Source organism: Nerophis lumbriciformis, linkage group LG22 (assembly GCF_033978685.3).
Source record: "Nerophis lumbriciformis linkage group LG22, RoL_Nlum_v2.1, whole genome shotgun sequence".
Lineage (NCBI taxonomy): Eukaryota > Metazoa > Chordata > Actinopteri > Syngnathiformes > Syngnathidae > Nerophis > Nerophis lumbriciformis.
The window spans coordinates 2,724,959-2,748,936 of NC_084569.2; the positions used below are offsets into that span (position 1 = coordinate 2,724,959).

A 23,978-nucleotide genomic window follows, 5' to 3' on the forward strand; every position below is an offset into this window, starting at 1 on the left:
AGTCTGCCAAACAAGACAACAGGTAGAGAAACAGACCAGAGCCATACCAAGAACACGACACAGAGCTGATACCACAGAGACTTGCTCATGGACATCATGTTGGACAGGCAGAGCACACATTGTATTTGTCACTGACTGATGCATGGTGTTGATGTCCTCCACACCAACACTTCTCCGTGTACGTGCAAAGAGCTCACAGTTCAAGGCGTCCGAGAAGAATCCTCCTTCTTGTCCCGTGTCCCATCTGCCGGACCTCGCGGATCCATTGGTCAGGCTCCAAGGTCTGTGTGCGGGCCTCGCGCTGCACACCTCCCTCAGCGAGAGGGACAAAGCGGCCATGTGCTCCTGTGTCGTATGCATTGGTTAGTATTGCCTTACAAAACCAGGGCTTCAAATAGTTAACCGGCTACCTGGACCAACACCGATGTATTGCCTTGCCTTCCAGTAGTTCATGTTGTGTTGACTCACTGCATTCTGGAGAAAAATCAACATTGCAACTTTTTCTAAATTACATTAAACCTTTAAGCTTTTTTATTTCACTTTTGTTATGTTTTTGTTTATTTTAATAGTATTTTTAGAATGTGCCATGGGCCTTTAAAACATTAGCTGTGGCCTACAAATGGCCTCCGGGGCACACTTTTGACACCTCTGCTATAGATAATGAAAAATTAAATCTGATAAATCTATGGATAAAAAGCAAAGCCTGGCGACGCATGCACGTTTATCATAACTCTCTCTCTCTCTCTGTCTCTGCCCCTCCCTCACCAATGCTGCTGCGTGCACAATTTGTTTTGTTTTTAACCCCTTCTTAACCCTTAACGTACATTGAAAATACACACAACCCTAACTCAAAATGCCGGACATTTGAGGCATTTGACATTGACATGTCCGGTGAAAAGAGGACGTATGGTCAGTCTATATAGACTGACCATACGTCCTCTAACCCTAACCCTAACCCTAACCCTAATCTTAACCCTAACAAAAATTTTAATTGTTAAAATTGTTTAAATTTTTTTAAATTGTTTTAAATTGTTAAAAATTTTTTTTTTTTTTTAAAGTCTAAAAAAAATTTACAAATTAAAAAAAATGAAAACATTTAAAAACAACCTAACCCTAACCCTAACCCTAACCCTAATCTTAACCCTAACCCTAACCCTAACACTAACCCTAACCCTAAAAAAAAAATGTTAATTGTTAAAATTGTTTAAAAAAATTAAAAAAATTTAAAATTGTTTTAAATTGTTTTAAAAAATTAAAAAAAATTAAAAAACATTTTTTACAAATTAAAAAAAATAAAAAAATAAAAAAATTTAAAAACATTTTCAAAAAAAATTTAAAAAATCTGAAAATCATTTTTTACCTTGAAAAAAAATTTTACCTTGAAATTTTTTTTTTACCTTGAAAATCATTTATTTACCTTGAAAATCATTTTTAACCTTGAAAAATAATTTTTACCTCGAAAATCATTTTTTACCTTGAAAATCATATTTTAACTTAAAACATTTTTTTTTAATTTTTTTAAAGTTTTAATTTTTTTTAAAAAAAAGTTTAAATTTTAATTTTTTTTTTAATTTTAATTTTTTTTTTAAAAATTTTAAAAATATTTGTAACTTTTTTTAAAACTTTTTTTTAACTTTTTAAATTTTTTTTTACCCTAACCCTAACCCTAATCTTAACCCTAACCCTAACCCTAACCCTAACCCTAACCCTAAAAAAAATGTTAATTGTTAAAATTGTTTTAAAAAATTATAAAAATTAAAAATTGTTTTAAATTGTTTTAAATTGTTTTAAATTGTTTTAAATTGTTTTAAATTGTTTTAAATTGTTTTAAAAAATAAAAAAAATGTAAAACATTTTTTAACAAATTAAAAAAATAAAAATAAAAATAAAAAATTTACAAATTAAAAAAAATGAAAACATTTAAAAACATTTTTAAAAAATTTGAAAATCATTTTTTACCTTGAAAATCATGTTTTAACTTAAAACATTTTTTTTAAATTTTTTTTAATTTTTTTTATTTTTTTTTAAATTTTTGTAAAAATTTAAAAAAAAAAATTTAAATTGTAAATTTTTTTTAAAAATTTTAAAAATATTTTTAACTTTTTTTAAAGTTTTTTTTAAAACTTTTTTTAAACTTTTTTTTACTTTTTAAAATTTGTTTTACCCTAACCCTAACCCTAACCCTAATCTTAACCCTAACCCTAACCCTAATCTTAACCCTAACCCTAACCCTAACGCTAACCCTAAAAAAAAATGTTAATTGTTAAAATTGTTTAAAAAAATTAAAATTGTTTTAAATTGTTTTAAATTGTTTTAAATTGTTTTAAATTGTTTTAAATTGTTTTAAATTGTTTTAAAAAATTTAAAAAAAATGTTTACAAATTAAAAAAAATAAAAAAATAAAAAAATTAAATAACATTTTCAAAAAAAATTTAAAAAATTTGAAAATCATTTTTTACCTTGAAAAAAAATTTTACCTTGAAATTTTTTTTTTACCTTGAAAATAATTTATTTACCTTGAAAATCATTTTTAACCTTGAAAAAAAATTTTTACCTTGAAAATCATTTTTTACCTTGAAAATCATGTTTTAACTTAAAACATTTTTTTTAAATTTTTTTAAAGTTTTTTTTTAAATCTTTTTAATTTTTGTAAAAATTTTAATTTTTTTTTTTTTTTAATTTTTATTTTTTTTTTATTATTTTTTTAAATTTTTCAAAAATATTTTAAACTTTTTTTAAAACTTTTTTAAAACTTTTTTTTAACTTTTTAAAAAATGTTTTACCCTAACCCTAACCCTAACCCTAATCTTAACCCTAACCCTAACCCTAAAAAAAAAATGTTAATTGTTAAAATTGTTTAAAAAAAATTAAAAAATTTAAAATTGTTTTAAATTGTTTTAAATTGTTTTAAATTGTTTTAAATTGTTTTAAAAAATTTAAAAAAAATTAAAAAACATTTTTTACAAATTAAAAAAAAAAAAAAAAAAATTTAAAAACATTTTCAAAAAAAATTTAAAAAATTTGAAAATCATTTTTTACCTTGAAAAAAAATTTTACCTTGAAATTTTTTTTTTTTACCTTGAAAATCATTTATTTACCTTGAAAATCATTTTTAACCTTGAAAAAAAATTTTTACCTCGAAAATCATTTTTTACCTTGAAAATCCTATTTTAACTTAAAACATTTTTTTTAAATTTTTTTAAAGTTTTTTAAATTTTTTTTAAAAAAAGTTTAAATTTTAATTTTTTTTTTAATTTTAATTTTTTTTTTTAATTTTTCAAAAATATTTGTAACTTTTTTTAAAACTTTTTTTTAACTTTTTTAAAAACTTTTTTTTAACTTTTTAAATTTTTTTTTACCCTAACCCTAACCCTAATCTTAACCCTAACCCTAACCCTAAAAAAAATGTTAATTGTTAAAATTGTTTAAAAAAATTATAAAAATTAAAAATTGTTTTAAATTGTTTTAAATTGTTTTAAAAAATAAAAAAAATTTAAAACATTTTTTTACAAATTAAAAAAAATAAAAAAATAAAAAAATTTAAAAACATTTTCAAAAACAATTAAAACAATTTGAAAATTATTTTTTACCTTGAAAAAAAATTTTACCTTGAAATTTTTTTTGAAAATCATTTATTTACCTTGAAAATCATTTTTAACCTTGAAAAAAAATTTTTACCTTGAAAATCATTTTTTACCTTTAACGTAAAAAACATTTTTATTTAATTTTTTTTAAAGTTTTTTTGATTTTTTTTTAATTTTTGTAAAAATTTTAATTTTTTTTTAATTTTTGTAAAAAAAAAGTTTTTTTTTTTAATTTTAATTTTTTTTAAAATGTTTTAAAAATATTTTTAACTTTTTTTAAAACTTTTTTTTAAACTTTTTTTAACTTTTTAAAAAATGTTGTACCCTAACCCTAACCCTAACCCTAACCTTAACCCTAACCCTAATCTTAACCCTAACCCTAACCCTAATCTTAACCCTAACCCTAACCGTAACCCTAACCCTAACCCTAAAAAAAATGTTAATTGTTAAAATTGTTTAAAAAAAAAAAAAAAAATGTAAATTGTTTTAAATTGTTTTAAAAAATTAAAAAAAATTTTTACAAATTAAAAAAAATAAAAAAATAAAAAAATTTAAAAACATTTTCAAAAACAATTAAAACAATTTGAAAATTATTTTTTACCTTGAAAAAAAATTTTACCTTGAAATTTTTTTTGAAAATCATTTATTTACCTTGAAAATCATTTTTAACCTTGAAAAAAATTTTTTACCTTGAAAATCATTTTTTACCTTTAACGTAAAAAACATTTTTATTTAATTTTTTTTTAAGTTTTTTTGATTTTTTTTAAATTTTTGTAAAAATTTTAATTTTTTTTTAATTTTTGTAAAAAAAAAGTTTTTTTTTTTAATTTTTAATTTTTTTAAAAATGTTTTAAAAATATTTTTAACTTTTTTTAAAACTTTTTTTTAAACTTTTTTTAACTTTTTAAAAAATGTTGTACCCTAACCCTAACCCTAACCTTAACCCTAACCCTAATCTTAACCCTAACCCTAACCCTAATCTTAACCCTAACCCTAACCGTAACCCTAACCCTAACCCTAAAAAAAAATGTTAATTGTTAAAATTGTTTTAAAAAAATAAAAAAAATGTAAATTGTTTTAAATTGTTTTAAAAAATTAAAAAAATTTTTTACAAATTAAAAAAAATAAAAAAATAAAAAAATGTAAAAACATTTTCAAAAAAAATTAAAAAAATTAGAAAATCATTTTTTACCTTGAAAAAAAATTTTACCTTGAAATTTTTTTTTTACCTTGAAAATCATCTATTTACCTTGAAAATCATTTTTATCCTTGAAAAAAAATGTTTACCTTGAAAATATATAGACTCACCATACGTCCTCTTTTCACCGGACATGTCCTCTTTTGCGGAGCTGTCAGGGCGGAGTTTCTTAAATGCCTCAAATGTCCGTCATTTTGAGTATTGTTTACACAACGTGCAGTACGCTACTTAACATGTCCGTGTGGAAACTAGTTCGGTACACCTCCGCACCGAACCGAAACCCCCGTACCGAAAAGGTTCAATACAAATACACGTACCGTTACACCCCTATTTAAATGTTAATATTATGCAATATTGCAACCAATAATGTATAACCATAGTTTCCACATATTTAAAATTAAAATGAATACTTCAACATCTGCTTGACTTGTGGTTTCAAAGTAAGTTATCCATCAAATTGTACACTGTAAAAAGGACAATAGATATTACGTTAAAATTACGATGTTTTTTTACAGCATATTCAATTGAAAACTGTAAATTGAAAAAACCTCTACCACTGTCTTTACTATAAAATGTTGCAGACTACGCCGTCTTTTTTTTTTTTTACTGTAAAATCTACAGGTTGTTGTTACTGTAAATGGAAAAATTATACTAAATGTATTTTACGGTAACAAACTGGCAGCTCAGTTGCCACAATGAAAAACTAACATCTGTGAAGGCACCATTAATGCTGAAAGGTACATACAGGTTTTGGAGCAACATATGTTGCCATCCAAGCAACGTTATCATGGACGCCCCTGCTTATTTCACCAACACAATGCCAAGCCACGTGTCACAACAGCGTGGCTTCGTAGTAAAAGAGTGTGAGTACTAGACTGGCCTGCCTGTAGTCCAGACCTGTCTCCCATTGAAAATGTGTGGTGCAATATGAAGGCTAAAATATGAGAAGGGAGACTGTTGAACAACTTAAGCTGTACATCAAGCAAGAATGGGAAAGATTTCTACTTCAAAAATGTGTCTCCTCAGTTCTCAAAACCTTTACTGAGTGTTGTTAAAAGGAAAGGCCATGTAACACAGTGGTAAAAATGCCCCTGTGACTACTTTTTTGCAATGTGTTCATGATTATTTGCAAAAAAAAATTTAGTTTCTCAGTGTGAACATATATAATACAATATATATATATATATATATATATATATATATATATATATATATATACATATATATATATATATATATATATATATATATATATATATATATATATATATATATATATATAATGACGGACTGGCAGTGTGTCGCGCCTCACCAAGGAGCAGCGAGAATACCAAGAAGCGCATATGCCAAATTTTCAAAGAGAACGGCCTACGGATCACGATTGAAGCCAACAAGCAAACCGTCAACTTCCTTGACGTCACTTTCAACCTGAGAAATAACAGCTACCAACCATTCACGAAACCCAACACAACACTCCAATACGTGCACCATGACAGCAACCACCCACCCACCACCACGAAAAGAATACCTACCGGAATCAATAAAAGGCTATCGATGCTGTCATCTAGCAAAGCTGAATTTGACCAAGCAACCCCCCCGTACCAAAAAGCCCTTGATGAAAGCGGATACAATTTCACCCTCACCTATGAACCCACGCCAGGAAACCAGCCAAAAAAGAACAGAAAACGGAACGACATCATCTGGTACAACCCCCCATACAGCAAAAACGTCTCAACGAACATTGGACACAAATTCCTCAATCTGATTGACAAACACTTTCCCAAAGACAACATCCTAAGAAAAGTATTCAACAAGAACAACATTAAATTGAGCTACAGCTGCATGAACAATATACGACAAATCATCTCAAACCACAACAAAACAATTGCAAATGAGCCGTCGGCCCTCAGACAGAGCGACTCCAAAACCAACAAAGGATGTAATTGTCGAAAGAAACCTGATTGCCCTCTCAACGGGGGGTGCTTACAAACATCAGTTGTCTACCAATCTAAGGTAATACGCAAGGACATTAACACATCCGACACATATGTAGGATTAACCGAGGGAGAATTCAAAACCAGATGGAACCATCACAAGGCTTCTTTCAGGAACAAAAACCTGCGAAATACCACAGAACTCAGCAAACACATTTGGGACCTCAAAGACAATAATGTTGAATATTCAATAACATGGCAAATTCTTGCATCCAGCACACCTTACAATAGTGGTAATAAAAGATGCAACCTATGCTTGAAAGAGAAACTGTTTATTATTTACTGTCCAGACCTGTCATCCCTCAACAAGCGCAGCGAAATTGTAACATGCCGCCATAGACGGAAACACCTCCTAGGTAACACATGAGCCAATCACCACGCCCCTAGGCCAGCCTGTACCCACCCACTCTGTGCCCTATATAAACCATGGTATGCGAATGCTCCCATTAAAATCTCCTGACGATTGAGGGTACCCCCCCTCATGAAACAGGCCTGTAGAGATGAAATAGTCTTGTGATTTTTTTCCCACACATACATATATATATATATATATATATATATATATATATATATATATAAAATAAAATACATAGAGCTATACCGCCCCCTTGTGGAACTGTGCCGTCACTACCCCTCCTGTAAACGTAACAGTGTTGCTGCCATTAAATTCTAAGTTAATGATTATTTGCAAAAATAACAAAGTTTTCCAGTGTGAACATTAAGTATCTTGTCTTTGCAGTCTGTTCAATTGAATATAATTTGAAAAGGAATTGCAAATCATTGTATTCTCTTTTTATTTACCATTTACACAACGTGACAACTCCACTGCTTTTGGGGTTTGTACTTAGGTGGTGGCAGTTTATCCGAAGGTGTGTGCTGGTGATCGTTAAAGAGGACATACATTTCAGACTCACATGTCTGGCAAAGTTTGACACCTCGTACTGCCGGAAGCCGTGCTCCTTCAGCATCCTTCTGGCGCTCTCATACATCTCCGCCATCTGGTGGTCGTTGGGCAACGCCAGTTCACCGCCTTGTAGCTGTTTAAAGAGTAAGGTCCCTCGCTCCGGGGTCAGCTGGTAGAGGGACACATGCTCGTCGCTCAGCATCAGCAGCTCTGACAACTCCGCCTCCCAGGATTGCAAGGTTTGGTTGGGGCGTCCGAATATGACGTCTACCGACACCCTCCCTGGGCACAGCCTGCGAGCCTCCTCGATGGTCTGCACAGCCTGACTAGGGCTGTGGTCTCGGCCCAAGAGTTTTAAACTCTCTTGCTGCAAAGACTGAACGATTGAAAGTAGAATTAGACGTCGAGGTCACAAGTGGGGATACAAATTGATTAGTGGATTGATTGTTGGTGTTGATAAAGCTACAGCGTGTTGTATATAGTAGTACTCGAAAGAAGGCAGTGGAGGCCAAATGAAGAACACCACCTGCAGTCTGAAAGAGTTTGGTGGCTAAAGAAGGGAGATTGAAAGTTAAGCGACAATGGCATTTAATCAGATGTTCAGAACATTCTCGGGAAAATATAGAAGAGTGGTGGAAAGTGAATACACAAAGGTTTGCTAGCTATGTTAAACTGTATTTACACTGTTTGTTTTATTTGGCTTCCATGTTTAAAGCAAATTGATTATAGCAAAAACCTTGTCACGGCGCGGGCTCGAACTCGCTTTTCCCCGGCAGCTGGGTCTACCAGCACCTACGCTGGCAGCGCGCCGAGACACGCCCCTGCTCGCGCTGGCCACGTCACGCCCACATGGCGGCAAGGCTGTGGGCGATGGCAATCTGCACACCTGGGATTGATGAGGGCGAGCTGTATAAGGACCAGTGGACCCAAGGATCCTGGCGGGAACTTAGTTCTCTATGATGTACCGGGTTGGGGAGGAGACCCTGCCCCAAGTGGAGGAGTTCAAGTACCTCGGAGTCTTGTTCACGAGTGAGGGAAGAGTGGATGGTGAGGTCGACAGGCGGATCGGTGCAGCGTCTTCAGTAATGCGGACGCTGTATCGATCCGTTGTGGTAAAGAAGGAGCTGAGCCGGAAGGCAAAGCTCTCAATTTACCGGTCGATCTACGTTCCCGTCCTCACCTATGGTTATGAGCTTTGGGTTATGACTGAAAGGACAAGATCACGGGTACAAGCGGCCCAAATGAGTTTCCTCCGCCGGGTGGTGGGTCTCTCCCTTAGAGATAGGGTGAGAAGCTCTGTCATCCGGGGGGAGCTCAAAGTAAAGCCGCTGCTCCTCCACATGGAGAGGAGCCAGATGAGGTGGTTCGGGCATCTGGTCAGGATGCCACCCGAACGCCTCCCTAGGAAGGTGTTTAGGGCACGTCCGACCGGTAGGAGGCCACAGGGAAGACTCAGGACACGTTGGGAAGACTATGTCTCCCAGCTGGCCTGGGAACGCCTCGAGATCCCCCCGGAGGAGCTGGACGAAGTGGCTGGGATGAGGGAAGTCTGGGCTTCCCTGCTCCATGTTTCTTCCCCGTGCTTGATTTGTCCCGTCTTCTCCCTTGTGCCTGCAGTGTTTTCCTTCCGTTGCCTTGGTTTCGGGCTGTGCGTCACGCTCCCTTGGACTTCCCCCCCTGGATCTCGACTGCCTTCCCGGATCTCGACCCCCTCGCTTGGACACAGACACTGACGCCCCTCTCTCTCGCCCCTGGATCTTTCGCCTGCTTACGGACATCCTTTTTGCCTCGCCCTCTTGGACTTCCAGTTTGGAACAACACCTCCCGGTAACACTCAACAAATAACTGCTTCACATAGTCTCACACCATACACACTCTTGAATTTAGTCACACTCCATTCTATAGTTTATTAATTATATTTTTCATTATTTTTTATATTATATTGTTGATATATATAATAGATACAAAGAGCAATATTGCCCCCTTGTGGAACTGTGTCGTCACAACTCCCTCCTCCAACCATAACAAACCTAAATATTTCGAATATGTAAAAACAAACCAAATTCCTCTAAATTATTATTTTTCTAACCTCTATTTAGCAAAGAAAGTCCCATTGAGATTAAGAATCTCTTTTTCAAGGGAGTCCTGTACATTCATACACCAGTGTAGATGCCACTGGGAGCAAAATGGGTGAAGCGCCTTGCCCAAGACACAACGACCATGATTAGGATGGCGGAAGCTGGGATCGAACCTGCAACCCTCAAGTTGCTGGCACGGCCGCTCTTCCGCCTAAGCCCCTTATCCCATATTATCTGCTTTTTATCTTCCAAGTAGTTGACTAAGTTATTAATCATGAATGAAATACCATCATTAGGCTTCAGCTCACCCGTACAGAAAATGTATAGATGGCTGGATAACATTGACGTGTATGTACAACATGATACTTGCCTGCACCCCAATGGAGAAACGGTTAACCCCTGCTTGGCTAAAATCCTTCAACTTTGACCTCCCCTCAGGAGTTGGATTGACCTCCAATGTGACCTCGGCCTTGTTTGCAAGACCCACATGCCTGGAGACGGTTTCGAGCAAGGCAGAGACAGTGGAGGGGTGCGCCAGGCTTGGGGTCCCACCGCCAAAGAACACAGAGGTGATGCTGCAAGGGGGAAAGCAAGTGCAATTAGATGTGTGGTGCAGTTTGGGGACTAATATCTGACATAGCAAATGATAGTACCAGGACACTTGACTAAGCTGCAGCAGAGTCTCTGTCTCCCGCAGAAGACACTCCGTCAATATGTGGTTATTGTCGTCTTTAGGGATGTACTTGTTAAAGTTGCAGTAGGAGCATCGCTTCAGGCAGTAAGGCCACTGTGAAGAAAAGGAATTATGAGCTAGGCGTCACAAACAAATGCTGAAAAATACAATATACAGGTAAAAGCCAGTAAATTAGAATACTTTGAAAAACTTGATTTATTTCAGTAATTGCATTCAAAAGGTGTAACTTGTACATTATATTTATTCATTGCACACAGACTGATGCATTCAAATGTTTATTTCATTTAATTTTGATGATTTGAAGTGGCAACAAATGAAAATCCAAAATTCCGTGTGTCACAAAATTAGAATATTACTTAAGGCTAATACAAAAAAGGGATTTTTAGAAATGTTGGCCAACTGAAAAGTATGAAAATGAAAAATATGAGCATGCACAATACTCAATACTTGGTTGGAGCTCCTTTTGCCTCAATTACTGCGTTAATGCGGCGTGGCATGGAGTCGATGAGTTTCTGGCACTGCTCAGGTGTTATGAGAGCCCAGGTTGCTCTGATAGTGGCCTTCAACTCTTCTGCGTTTTTGGGTCTGGCATTCTGCATCTTCCTTTTCACAATACCCCACAGATTTTCTATGGGGCTAAGGTCAGGGGAGTTGGCGGGCCAATTTAGAACAGAAATACCATGGTCCGTAAACCAGGCACGGGTAGATTTTGCGCTGTGTGCAGGCGCCAAGTCCTGTTGGAACTTGAAATCTCCATCTCCATAGAGCAGGTCAGCAGCAGGAAGCATGAAGTGCTCTAAAACTTGCTGGTAGACGGCTGCGTTGACCCTGGATCTCAGGAAACAGAGTGGACCGACACCAGCAGATGACATGGCACCCCAAACCATCACTGATGGTGGAAACTTTACACTAGACTTCAGGCAACGTGGATCCTGTGCCTCTCCTGTCTTCCTCCAGACTCTGGGACCTCGATTTCCAAAGGAAATGCAAAATTTGCATGGTTGGGTGATGGTTTGGGGTGCCATGTCATCTGCTGGTGTCGGTCCACTCTGTTTCCTGAGATCAACAAAACTCGCCTTTGTGCATTCATGCACAACGTTAAAAGTTTGGTGGACAAAATGAGACAGAAAAAGAAGTGGCATAAAACACGTCCTAGAAAGTCGGAGAAAGTTATACATGTAAACAAACTACGGTGAGTTCAAGGACCGCCAAAATTAGTAGGACAAAACGGCGCTCGCCAAATACTCAATCAGTGAAGCATGTTTAATACAAACAGTGGGATTTATAACAATTAGGGAGGTTTGTGTCATGTTTGTCCTCCTACAGAAACCATATTAAAACAAAAAATAAATTATTTCCCCTCATCTTTTTCCATTTTTCATACATCTTTGGAAAAGCTCCAGGGAGCCACTCGTGCGGCGCTAAAGAGCCGCATGCGGCTCTAGAGCCGCGGGTTGCCGACCCCTGTTATAACTGAATACATTTACATATGCATAAAAATGTGTTTTCTTTTGTATTTTTTTTTTTTTAATGAATGAAGTAACGTTTATGACAACCTTTTTCCAAAACACAATATAGAATGTGAGATATAACAGGATAGTGCATACATTTATCTTTTGTTTTCAAAACTGTTACCAAAAAGTGGGACCTCAAAAATGTACTGTGGGACCCCATTTGTATGACTTGATGGGGTCCCTGGTGGAGTATTGGTGCGTGCAAAACAGCAGCAGGCGGCTGTGTTCTAATACAGCACTAATCAAATACCATCCCGGGGGCCATATATCATTCATTGGCGGGCTGGATCTGGCCCACGGGCCTTGACTTTGACACCCCTGTATTAAGTGCTTAACATTGATGGCACAGGAATTTAGCCACATCTCATTTGGTGCAGATATTAAGCACAACTTTTAGGCGTATGCAGTATGTGGAAATCTTACAATTTACAAATTGGGGCCCATTCAAATTAGGACTTTTGGGGGCGCATTGGTGAAGGTGTAACCTGACTCTGGCCAGATCCTTGTAGTTGGCTGAGCTCCACACAAGGATCTGGGACTTCTCATTTAGCCCCGCCTTCTGAAATACATCTCCTATTGAGAAGTCCCAGATCCTTGTGTGGAGCTCAGCCAACTACAAAGATCTGGCCAGAGTCAGGTTATGAAGTAGCACGTCATTCAAGATAACGGACAAGTGCTTTATCCAATCACATACATTTTTTTTTTTTTTTTACAAGGCCCTGCCTTCTGAAATACATCTCCTATTGAGAAGTCCCAGATCCTTGTGTGGAGCTCAGCCAACTACAAGGATCTGGCCAGAGTCAGGTTATGAAGTAGCACGTCATTCAAGATAACGGACAAGTGCTTTATCCAATCACATACATTTTTATTTTTTTTACAAGGCCCTGCCTTCTGAAATACATCTCCTATTGAGAAGTCCCAGATCCTTGTGTGGAACTCAGCCAACTACAAAGATCTGGCCAGAGTCAGGTTATGAAGTAGCACGTCAGTCAAGATAACGGACAAGTGGTTTATCCAATCACATACAATGATTTTTTTTTTTTTTTTTTTTTTTTACAAGGCCCTGCCTTCTGAAATACATCTCCTATTGAGAAGTCCCAGATCCTTGTGTGGAGCTCAGCCAACTACAAAGATCTGGCCAGAGTCAGGTTATGAAGTAGCACGTCAGTCAAGATAACGGACAAGTGGTTTATCCAATCACATACAATGATTTTTTTTTTTTTTTTACAAGGCCCTGCCTTCTGAAATACATCTCCTATTGAGAAGTCCCAGATCCTTGTGTGGAACTCAGCCAACTACAAAGATCTGGCCAGAGTCAGGTTATGAAGTAGCACGTCAGTCAAGATAACGGACAAGTGGTTTATCCAATCACATACAATGATTTTTTATTTTTTTTTACAAGGCCCTGCCTTCTGAAATACATCTCCTATTGAGAAGTCCCAGATCCTTGTGTGGAACTCAGCCAACTACAAAGATCTGGCCAGAGTCAGGTTATGAAGTAGCACGTCAGTCAAGATAACGGACAAGTGGTTTATCCAATCACATACAATGATTTTTTTTTTACAAGGCCCTGCCTTCTGAAATACATCTCCTATTGAGAAGTCCCAGATCCTTGTGTGGAACTCAGCCAACTACAAAGATCTGGCCAGAGTCAGGTTATGAAGTAGCACGTCAGTCAAGATAACGGACAAGTGGTTTATCCAATCACATACAATGATTTTTTTTTTTACAAGGCCCTGCCTTCTGAAATACATCTCCTATTGAGAAGTCCCAGATCCTTGTGTGGAGCTCAGCCAACTACAAGGATCTGGCCAGAGTCAGGTTATGAAGTAGCACGTCATTCAAGATAACGGACAAGTGGTTTATCCAATCACATACAATGATTTTTTATTTTTTTTTACAAGGCCCTGCCTTCTGAAATACATCTCCTATTGAGAAGTCCCAGATCCTTGTGTGGAACTCAGCCAACTACAAAGATCTGGCCAGAGTCAGGTTATGAAGTAGCACGTCAGTCAAGATAACGGACAAGTGGTTTATCCAATCACATACAATGATTTTTTTTTTTACAAGGCCCTGCCTTCTGAAATACATCTCCTATTGAGAAGTCCCAGATCCTTGTGTGGAGCTCAGCCAACTACAAGGATCTGGCCAGAGTCAGGTTAGTGCAGGTGTGTGTTTATAGTGAAATTGGACATCACTACTGGAAGTTGAAGTCATATTAAAGAATATTTGTTTACTTATCCTGGTGTTTATAAATGGGTATGTAAATAAATGGGTAATGCACAAAGCAAGGAGAAGTTAATGAGGCTCGTCAGACAAATTGTTTGTTTGAATGCACTTCCGGCTTGCTTCCGTAGTAGGACGGTGGCGCTAAAGAGTAAAAAGAATTCAGAAGTCTGAGCCTAAAGACTGAAAAGTTCTGGTGCTTCTAACCATAGACATCTTATAAGGAGACGCAGCATTGGCTGCTGTGACGCGATAAAATTGGCCGCCATCTTGAAGTGGTGATGAGGAGCCGGCGAGCAGCCTAAACTGACAGTTGACAGGTAGAAAACAAAGATGCTAAACTGACAGTTGACAGGTAGAAAACAAAGATGCTAAACTGACAGTTGACAGGTAGAAAACAAAGATGGTGTTCAGCGTTTTCCTGCTCAAATGAGCGGACTGTTGAAAATAGGAATTGGGGGATTACTTTTCACAAGTAAGATTTGACATTAACGTTGTATTTTGTGAAAAGAATATTACCACAGAGTTGAGAAGGAGCAAATACCTTCAATAGTACTGAAATCGTAGCCGCTAGCAAACAAGAGTATGATCATAATAGAATTGCTTGTCAATGAAATTAATTACATTTAAAAATGTCATACTTGAATAACATAAAGTTAAAATAAATGATGAAGATAAAGATTGTAAAACAGGATTTGGTTTTATTCTGAATCCAGTGAAACAGATTGGTGGTTTTAGCTGATATAAAGACTTTCAGGTGTTTATATATGTTTATGTTTAAGTATTTGGCAGACGCTTTTATCCAAAGCAACGTATATAAAAAATACATATAAAACAATCAATGTAAACATTATCAATTAAGGGAAGAATGTAATAGAAAATATCAATACAAAGTGTCAAGACAGAATAAACTCTCTGCTGCTGCAGCAACAGAGATACAGTATATATATATATATATATATACAGGCACGTGCACACATAGGGCCCTATGGGTGCTTGAGCCCCTGCCCTTTTTTGCCTCGTCTTAAAAAGTGCCCTCTGCCTGTGTGTGTGGGTTTTTTTTTTTTTTGTTTTTTTTACTTTAAGTAACATTAATAAATTCCTGTCAGGGATGAAAAAAAAAAACAGCGGTACAAAAACTCCATGTTTTCTTGTAATACCGGGTTGTTTGAGCCTGCCGCTTCCGCCAGAGAGAGAGAGAGAGGGTGAGTGAGTGAGTAAGTGAGAGGAGAGAGAGCCAAGTGCGCCCCTGGGGAGACGTCACGTGACAGTGGAGCAACTTGAACCTGTGAGTTATGGTCTAGTCGCCGTCCACTTATTCAGCATTTAATATGGGTAATATTAAAGAAAAACGCTGTATTATTCTATTATTCAATGTGTCAGCTTCTGTTTTTACCGGACGTCGGAGCACGGCGCATCAATTGAGCACAGAGCAGAGCTGATCGTGCGGGACAGGAAGTAGTGTACAAAATACAAAATAAAACATCGGGTTAATTTTCAAAATAAAATGCACTGTGTTTTTATGGCGGATCACATTTCTCTCACAGTAGAGGTTTAGATATAAAGTTTATTGTGACTTGGCTATTACTGTGTGGGTTAACAAAATAATAATAATAACAACAATAATAAGAAGAATAATGATTATAATAATAATAATAATAATAATTATTATTATTATAATTAATAATAATAATTTCAGAATTCTGGGGATATAAGATGTAGGTTATCTGTTAGGAATATTACCATCTGTATTTAAACTTGATTCATGTTGATTATGCCTGCAGCACAATGCCAAAAAAAGAAAGGATAGAGAAAAGGAAGGAGAAGCAGCTAAGGGTAGCAGACCTCTTAATGCATGGCTAAAACCAAGTACTAGCATCATGGAAGCCCTGAATTTACATTGAGGAGCATATTTGGGTATGGGTGGCCTCCATTCTACAGCCCTCTACTGGCCCCTGGTCCATATTTTTGGGCCTGTATTGCGTTTCAGTTGTTTAGTCTGAGCATTATGTGAGAAAGACCATAAGTTACAACTTGATGGTGTTTTCATCAAGTTAAGGGAAGAAGGACAGATTTTCAGATTGAAGTTTTTTCCATTTGGGTATTTATTTTTGTATTTTTTTTCAAAGTTCATGTTGCACTGTTCAATGTTCAATATTAAAGTGCTTATCTTTAACAATAAATAGCCTAATAATAAACCAGTTTTTTTTGTTGCTTTTCATGTCTTCCAAGCCTATGATAATGTGAATTAACTCATTATGACAATAATTTGTTGACACAAAAGAAATGGCAATCACTTTTACCTACAAAGGACACGCAGCTAAGTAGTTAGCTTCATATTAGCACATTTAATTTTACATTACTTTCCATATTGTGTAAAGGACCAAAAAAAAATGTCCTGCCCTTTTCTGACTTTGAGCCCCTGCCCCTCTATAATCATGTGCACGTCCCTGTATATATATATATATATATATATATATATATATATATATATATATATATATATATATATATATATATATATATATATATATATAATGTTGTTTATGTAGGATATACGCATGTATATATAACCTAATCATATTGTTTCTTCAATTTAAAAATAGCTGACCCTTCTCTGGGATTATATTCCCAGTTTTGACCTGGGACGTCTGGTCACTTATAGCATATAAGAATATTCTATAACTGTTAAGCAAACTATGAATAATAAAACATGTGTCCTTTATCATAGCTACACGTATGACAAAAAAGCGCGTGAAAATCAGTGGTATTCAGTGAGGTAAAATGAATTAAATGCGCTGACAGTTCATTGCTCCTGCCAAATGAATTGCACTGAGTGGAGCGGATCACCACTCCAAGATGGCGGCCCCGCGTCTCGTCAGCGCCAGTAGGCAGTAGCGCTCCATGCTGAGTACCCTTAGAACATGTCTATGGTTATAACTCATGCAGAGCAATTCCACGTCGGGTAAAGTAGAGTTTGTTGCGTTCATGTGTAAAACGTATAAAATGTAACTTACGTGAATGTAGAGAGAAGCCTCCTTTGTTAAACATGTGTCATCGTGCTGGGAACATTGTGATACTTCCTTGGATAATTCTCCCGCACTCATCCCAGAGAAGCAGCCTTGGTTGGGTTTTAACACACGACGTGTCGCTCTAAAGATGTTCTGCATCTTTATTACAAGTTTATTTTACTCCATTTATGACACTCGCGTGTAAGCCGCTGGCCCCTTCAGTTAAATAGGTCAACACGAAGAGTGTTGCAGTGTTAAAAGTCCACCTCGCCGCTGACTTTCGTCATCTAATCTCATATTGTGTCTTTATTAAAGTGCCTCTTACATACAATATCCACCACTTTATGCCAAATATATTTCAAATATGTAAACAGAGGTCATTTTACGCTCTCGAAGAAGTGGTCATGTGTTGTGCAACACAAGGAAATGTTCGTCCGGAATCCGGTTCTACACGAAAAATTGGTTCCGCTTTCAGATTATCCAAATGAAATTAGACCAAAATAAAGGTACGTTTATTCTTGGGACAGCAAAGACAAACAATTATTTGATGACACAACATTTATATTGGGATCAACTTTTTCGATCTCATGGTTCAGTACGACAGTTCATATATATGTAACCTATTTTTTATGGACTTGCCTCTTTGTGATGTTAAATTCCTGTTATAAAATGTTATACAGTATATGCCTGGAGCTCTTATTTTGAAGGCGCTAAGAGCGGAAGTGGTGACACGTGGTGGAGCAGAGTTTTTTTTTTTTTTTTTTTTATAAACCTTTATTTATAAATTTCAACATTTACAAACAGTTGAGAAATAATAATCAAAGTAAGTACAAAAACAGTACAAAACAGCGCCAGGGGGTTGTAAATTCAAAGTAACTAAAATAGAATGCAATATATATATATATATATATATATATATATATATATATATATATATATATATATATATATATATATATATATGTATGTGTGGGGAAAAAAATCACAAGACTATTTCATCTCTACAGGCCTGTTTCATGAGGGGGGGTACCCTCAATCGTCAGGAGATTTTAATGGGAGCATTCGCATACCATGGTTTATATAGGGCACAGAGTGGGTGGGTACAGGCTGGCCTAGGGGCGTGGTGATTGGCTCATGTGTTACCTAGGAGGTGTTTCCGTCTATGGCGGCATGTTGTTACAATTTCGCTGCGCTTGTTGAGGGATGACAGGTCTGGACGGTAAATAATAAACAGTTTCTCTTTCAAGCATAGGTTGCATCTTTTATTACCACTATTGTAAGGTGTGCTGGATGCAAGAATTTGCCATGTTATTGAATATTCAACATTATTGTCTTTGAGGTCCCAAATGTGTTTGCTGAGTTCTGTGGTATTTCGCAGGTTTTTGTTCCTGAAAGAAGCCTTGTGGTTGTTCCATCTGGTTTTGAATTCACCCTCGGTTAATCCTACATATGTGTCGGATGTGTTAATGTCCTTGCGTATTACCTTAGATTGGTAGACAACTGATGTTTGTAAGCACCCCCCGTTGAGGGGGCAATCAGGTTTCTTTCGACAGTTACATGCTTTGTTGGTTTTGGAGTCGTTTTGACTGGGGGTCGACGGCTCATTTGCAATTGTTTTGTTGTGGTTTGAGATGATTTGTCGTATATTGTTCATGCAGCTGTAGCTCAATTTGATGTTGTTCTTGTTGAATACTTTTCTTAGGTTGTTGTCTTTGGGAAAGTGTTTGTCAATCAGATTGAGGAATTTGTGTCCAATGTTCGTTGAGACGTTTTTGCTGTATGGGGGGTTGTACCAAATGATGCCGTTTCGTTTTCTGTTCTTTTTTGGCTGGTTTCCTGGCGTGGGTTCATAGGTGAGGGTGAAATTGTATCCGCTTTCATCAAGGGCTTTTTGGTACGGGGGGGTTGCTTGGTCAAATTCAGCTTTGCTAGATGACAGCATCGATAGCCTTTTATTGATTCCGGTAGGTATTCTTTTCGTGGTGGTGGGTGGATGGTTGCTGTCATGGTGCACGTATTGGAGTGTTGTGTTGGGTTTCGTGAATGGTTGGTAGCTGTTATTTCTCAGGTTGAAAGTGACGTCAAGGAAGTTGACGGTTTGCTTGTTGGCTTCAATCGTGATCCGTAGGCCGTTCTCTTTGAAAATTTGGCATATGCGCTTCTTGGTATTCTCGCTGCTCCTTGGCGAGGCGCGACACACTGCCAGTCCGTCATCACGGTAAATACCAAGGTTCAGATTGAGGCTAGCGAGCTGGGAGAGGAGGAAACTCCCAACGAGTTCACACGTTTCTGCTCCGTCAAAACTTCCCATAGTGACGTCAACTATGGGAAGTTTTGACTTCACACACACACACATATATTTATATATATATATATATATATATATATATATATATATATATATATATATATATATATATATATATATATATATATATATATATATTTATATATATATATATATATGTATATATATATATATTTATATATATATATATATATGTATATATATATATATATATATATATATATATATATATATATATATATATATATTTATACATATATATGTATATATATATATGTATATATATATATATATATATATATATGTATATATATATATATATATATTTATATATATATATGTATATATATATATGTATATATATATATGTATATATATATATATATATATATATGTATATATATATATATGTATATGTATATATATATATATATGTATATGTATATATATATATATATATATATATATATATATGTATGCAATCATCCCCCGATTGTAGCTGAGATAGGCTCCAGCGGGTAATAAGCGGTAGAAAATGGATGGATGGATGGATGCAATCATCGTTTTTGGAGCAGAGTTTTTGAAAACAAACCCTCCACCACAACGTGTCACCACTTCCGCTCTTAGCGCCTTCAAAACAAGAGCTCAAGGCATATACTGTATAACAGCTTATAACAGGAACTTAACATCACAAAGAGGCAAGTTCTTAAATATAGGTTACATATGTAAATACACTTCCACCATAACCATAACTGCCATTTACGGTGGAAGCGCAGCAATAAAGTCGAACATTTTCAAACACGTTAATGGTCCAAACAAAAAACACCATTAAACAAAATAAATGATAACGTTCTGTCACGTAAATGTTGCGGGATAAAACAAAGGCAAAAAAAGAAATGATCTAAATGTGAAAAACACACACACAATATAGAGGGGTTCGTTTTTACATTTCCCACAATGCATTGCCAGTATCCATATTGAAAGGCAGAAGTTACATTCCAAAAGTGACTTGATGAAGGGTTGATTGATTGATCGATTGATTGAAACTTGTATTAGTAGATTGCACAGTACAGTACATATTCCGTACAATTGACCACTAAATGGTAACACCCCAATAAGTTTTTACACTTGTTTAAGTCGGGGTCCACGTTAATCAATTCATGGCACAAGGGCGGCATTCATTTAACCCCTATGTGTCAAAGTCAAGGCCAGCGGGCCAAATCTGGCCCGCCAATGAATGATCTATAGATCTTTGATTAGTATTAGAACACAGCCGCCTGCTGCTGTTTTGCACGCACCAATACTCCAATGAGCGGTGGTCCTTGGCTGATGACCCTGCAGCTGACCCAAGGCGCTGTAGGAGGCGCGTCAGGCATACTTGCCCAGCAGAAACAACACCGTATCTGTACAATCAATCATTCACATAGAAATAAAGCAGATGGGTATTTGATGAGACACTACCCTCGGGACATTTTCCACTTGACATTAAATCTGGCAGCCAATTACCACGTCAGAGAGAGAGAGAGAGAAGATCGATTTAGGGGTGTGTTTTTATTGCAAGGGCCAGTTGTGTGGCAGCGTATAACTGTCTGTCCATCCACAATGGAGAAGAGGAAAAAAGGTATACTTTTGCTGTCACCATGAATGCATCAAGTAACGACGCTGTTTAAAAAAAGAACTTCTCTTCCACAGGCTCCTCTTTGGAACTGAGACTGATGGTGGTCGGCAGCAGCGGACCGTCTCAGTTCCAGCTCACCAATGCAATCCTGGGAAAGGCGGAGTTTTCTAAGGACATCTCCAGCATTTCCGGCAGCAGGAAGATTTTGGGTGAGCTGGCCGGGAGACGAGTGGCCGTGATCAACGCCCCCAACATCTACGATAAGGACATATCCCGAGCCAAGAGGAAGATGGAGGTAAGGAGGTCCAAGTGCTTGTCCATGCCTGGCCCGCACGCCTTCCTGGTGGCCTTCGACATGGAGCAGATCTCCCCGAACGACATCAGGACGCCTCAGCTGATGATGAAGCGTTTCGGGAGGCGCTGTTTGAGACACTGCATCGTGCTGTTGGCCTACGACGGGAACCCGGAAGAAGCCGCCTTGGAGGGATTGGTGCAGAACACCGATTGGCCCTTGAGGCATTTAATCGAGGACTTCGGCGGCCGCTTTTACATCTTCAACAAGGACTGGCGGGAGCGCAGCCGCGAGCGAGAGATGCTGCAGAAGATCGAGTACCTGGTGGCCTCTTTAGGCGGAGCCTGCTTCTCCAGCAGGACCTTCCAGAAAGCCGAGCGCAGCGTGAAGGAGGAGGAGAAAAGGTTGATGAAGAAGATGACGGCAGATAACGAGAAGGTGTGGAGCGAGTTGGAGAAGAAGTACTTGTCGGATGAACTGTACCGCCAGAAAGACGCCCACACGGCCAGCGTCAGCGCCGACATTCGGGCCAAGGCGGAAGTAGACAACGGCTGGCTGAGAACATCGCTGGTCAGAGGGGTGGGCATCGGCGTGGTGGTGGGCGCCGTCATGGGGGCGCTTGTTGGCTCAATAGAGGGCCCAGGGGGGATGGTTCTCTACAGTGTCATCGGGGGCGCAGTGGGTGGGTTTGCAGGGGGCGCGGCTCAAGTCGCCATCAAGCACATGGAGGACAAAGTGGCCCCTCCTGCCAGACTCAACTTCAACTCCATCTTCATTAATCGTTTCTTTGCAACAACTCGGCCATGATAGCTTGTTCACAACATGAGGTGCACCTGCTCTATTTCTCCAAAGAAAATAGAGTATATTTACCATCAAGGGTTGGAATTGGGGGTTAAATCAGTTTCTCAGATAGACCTGATACACATGGAATGACAATATTTTTGCGTCTGTCACCTTTTTCCTCCTCATCCACTCTGTTCTTGTTATTTCTGGAACTGGATGCACTTTTCACAAACGACCAGCTGGGGTAACCACAGCTTTTGATGGCTTCCCTCAGATGCCTATGCTCTTTCTCTTTGGCCTGTGGGCTGGCAGGAACATGACCAGCTCTGTGTTGCAGGGTTCTCATAACGCCCAGTTTGTGTTCCAGTTCGTGGTGTCAGTCAAAAAGTAGGTATTGATCGGTATGTGTGGACCGAAAAAGGCAACTTAATGTCTTTGACGTCCTCACTTGTGAATTGATGTTTTTGAGTTAATGTGCCCGGTGAAGGCTTGCACTTCTTGGTTTCTGATGTTCACCTTTATGTCATCCACTTATCCGTACCAATGTCTTGGTGCTGTTCCCTTAAAAGAGCTAAGAGCTCTCTTTGCCGTGTCCTTCGTGTAAAGGTTTGCTGCTATTGGGGATACAGGTGATCCCATGGCACAACCATGTTTTTGTGGGCAAAACATTCCCATGAATTGAAAGTATGTAGTGTGAAGGCAAAGTTCCAGCAAACGGCAAATCTGTTCTGGGTTTAGTGTGGATCTATCCTGTAAGGTGCGATCCCCTAGCAGACGTTGCCTCACTGTCTCTACTGCATCCTGGGTTGGAATACAGGTAAACAGGGAGGTGACGTGGAATGAAACTATACTTTCATGTTTGACCAGTTTTAGATCTCTGATCTTTGCTACAAAGTAATAGAGTTTTGGACATGATGTGTTACGGCTCAGACTCCTGCCAACGCCGTTCATCCATCTGTGCACTCCAGTGAGTGCACCTCGGGACACGCCCACGGCTGCGCTCAGCCAGGGACGCGCCGCGCGCGTCTCCGCCCAGCAGAAGCCGCCAGCTGCAATCATTTGCCGGCAATCGGCACACCTGCCTGTGATGATCAAGCGGTCTTCTTAAGCCTGGACAACCTTCGGTCGCTCGCCGGAGTATAGTCTTCTTACCCTTGTAAGCATCCCGTGTCTGGCTTCCATCCCGCGAACTCGCGCCTCCCCTGTGACTTCCGTGTTTCCGTTGTGTTCTGATGTTCCTGTTGTCTTCCTGCAGCGCTTCCCGTGTTCTTCCGTGATCCCCTGTTGTTTCCCCTACCTCCCGGACTGCCCTTTTGGATTCTCGACCTCCCGCTTGGAAACGGATCTTGCCTCTTCTCTCCTGCCCTGGATCATCTGCCTGCCCAATGGACTGTCTTCCTGCCTTGTTCCTCCTCTCGCCCAACACAACACTTGGTAACACACACTACAGCTAATCACACACATAGCCACACATCACATACACTTTTGGATCTAGTTCACACTCCATTTTCCTTAGTTTATGTTTGTATTGTTTGATTATTATATATATATATATATATATATATATATATATGGTTAATATATATAATAAATCATTGTACATACTGCCATCTAGTGTCTGTCGCCGTCACCTCCCCTTAGTCCAACCATTACAGTATACTCCGGCCAATTGATTAGGGACCTGACGGCACAGTTCCTTAGCCCCGCCCCCAGTGACTTCAACCCCGCCCCCAGTAAAAAAAAAGAAAAGAAGAAAAAAGACATTTCTCGTTTT

At 37.6% G+C, this 23,978-nt stretch overlaps 2 protein-coding genes across 2 annotated transcripts in view; one reads left to right on the forward strand and one right to left on the reverse strand.

Annotated features, from left to right (window-relative positions):
- LOC133615674 (radical S-adenosyl methionine domain-containing protein 1, mitochondrial-like) overlaps positions 1-17,609 on the reverse strand; it is a 22,926-nt gene extending 5,317 nt beyond the window's left edge. The window contains exons 1-7 of the mRNA XM_061974435.2: positions 17,210-17,609; positions 10,412-10,545; positions 10,129-10,333; positions 7,691-8,056; positions 411-474; positions 198-345; positions 1-3 (exon numbers count right to left, since the gene is read on the reverse strand). The exon at positions 1-3 is cut by the window's left edge and continues 52 nt beyond it. Of these exons, the coding sequence (XP_061830419.1) occupies positions 1-3; positions 198-345; positions 411-474; positions 7,691-8,056; positions 10,129-10,333; positions 10,412-10,545; positions 17,210-17,362 (1,073 nt within the window). The 5' untranslated portion in view covers positions 17,363-17,609. The remainder of the gene's footprint in view (positions 4-197; positions 346-410; positions 475-7,690; positions 8,057-10,128; positions 10,334-10,411; positions 10,546-17,209) is intronic.
- A 3,495-nt stretch (positions 17,610-21,104) lies between these two features.
- LOC133615677 (GTPase IMAP family member 9-like) lies at positions 21,105-22,990 on the forward strand. The gene is made up of 2 exons (XM_061974442.2): positions 21,105-21,132; positions 21,204-22,990. Exons 1-2 carry the CDS (start codon positions 21,114-21,116, stop codon positions 22,226-22,228), a joined length of 1,044 nt encoding a protein of 347 aa, XP_061830426.1. The 5' UTR covers positions 21,105-21,113; the 3' UTR covers positions 22,229-22,990.
- Positions 22,991-23,978: the final 988 nt, after the last annotated feature.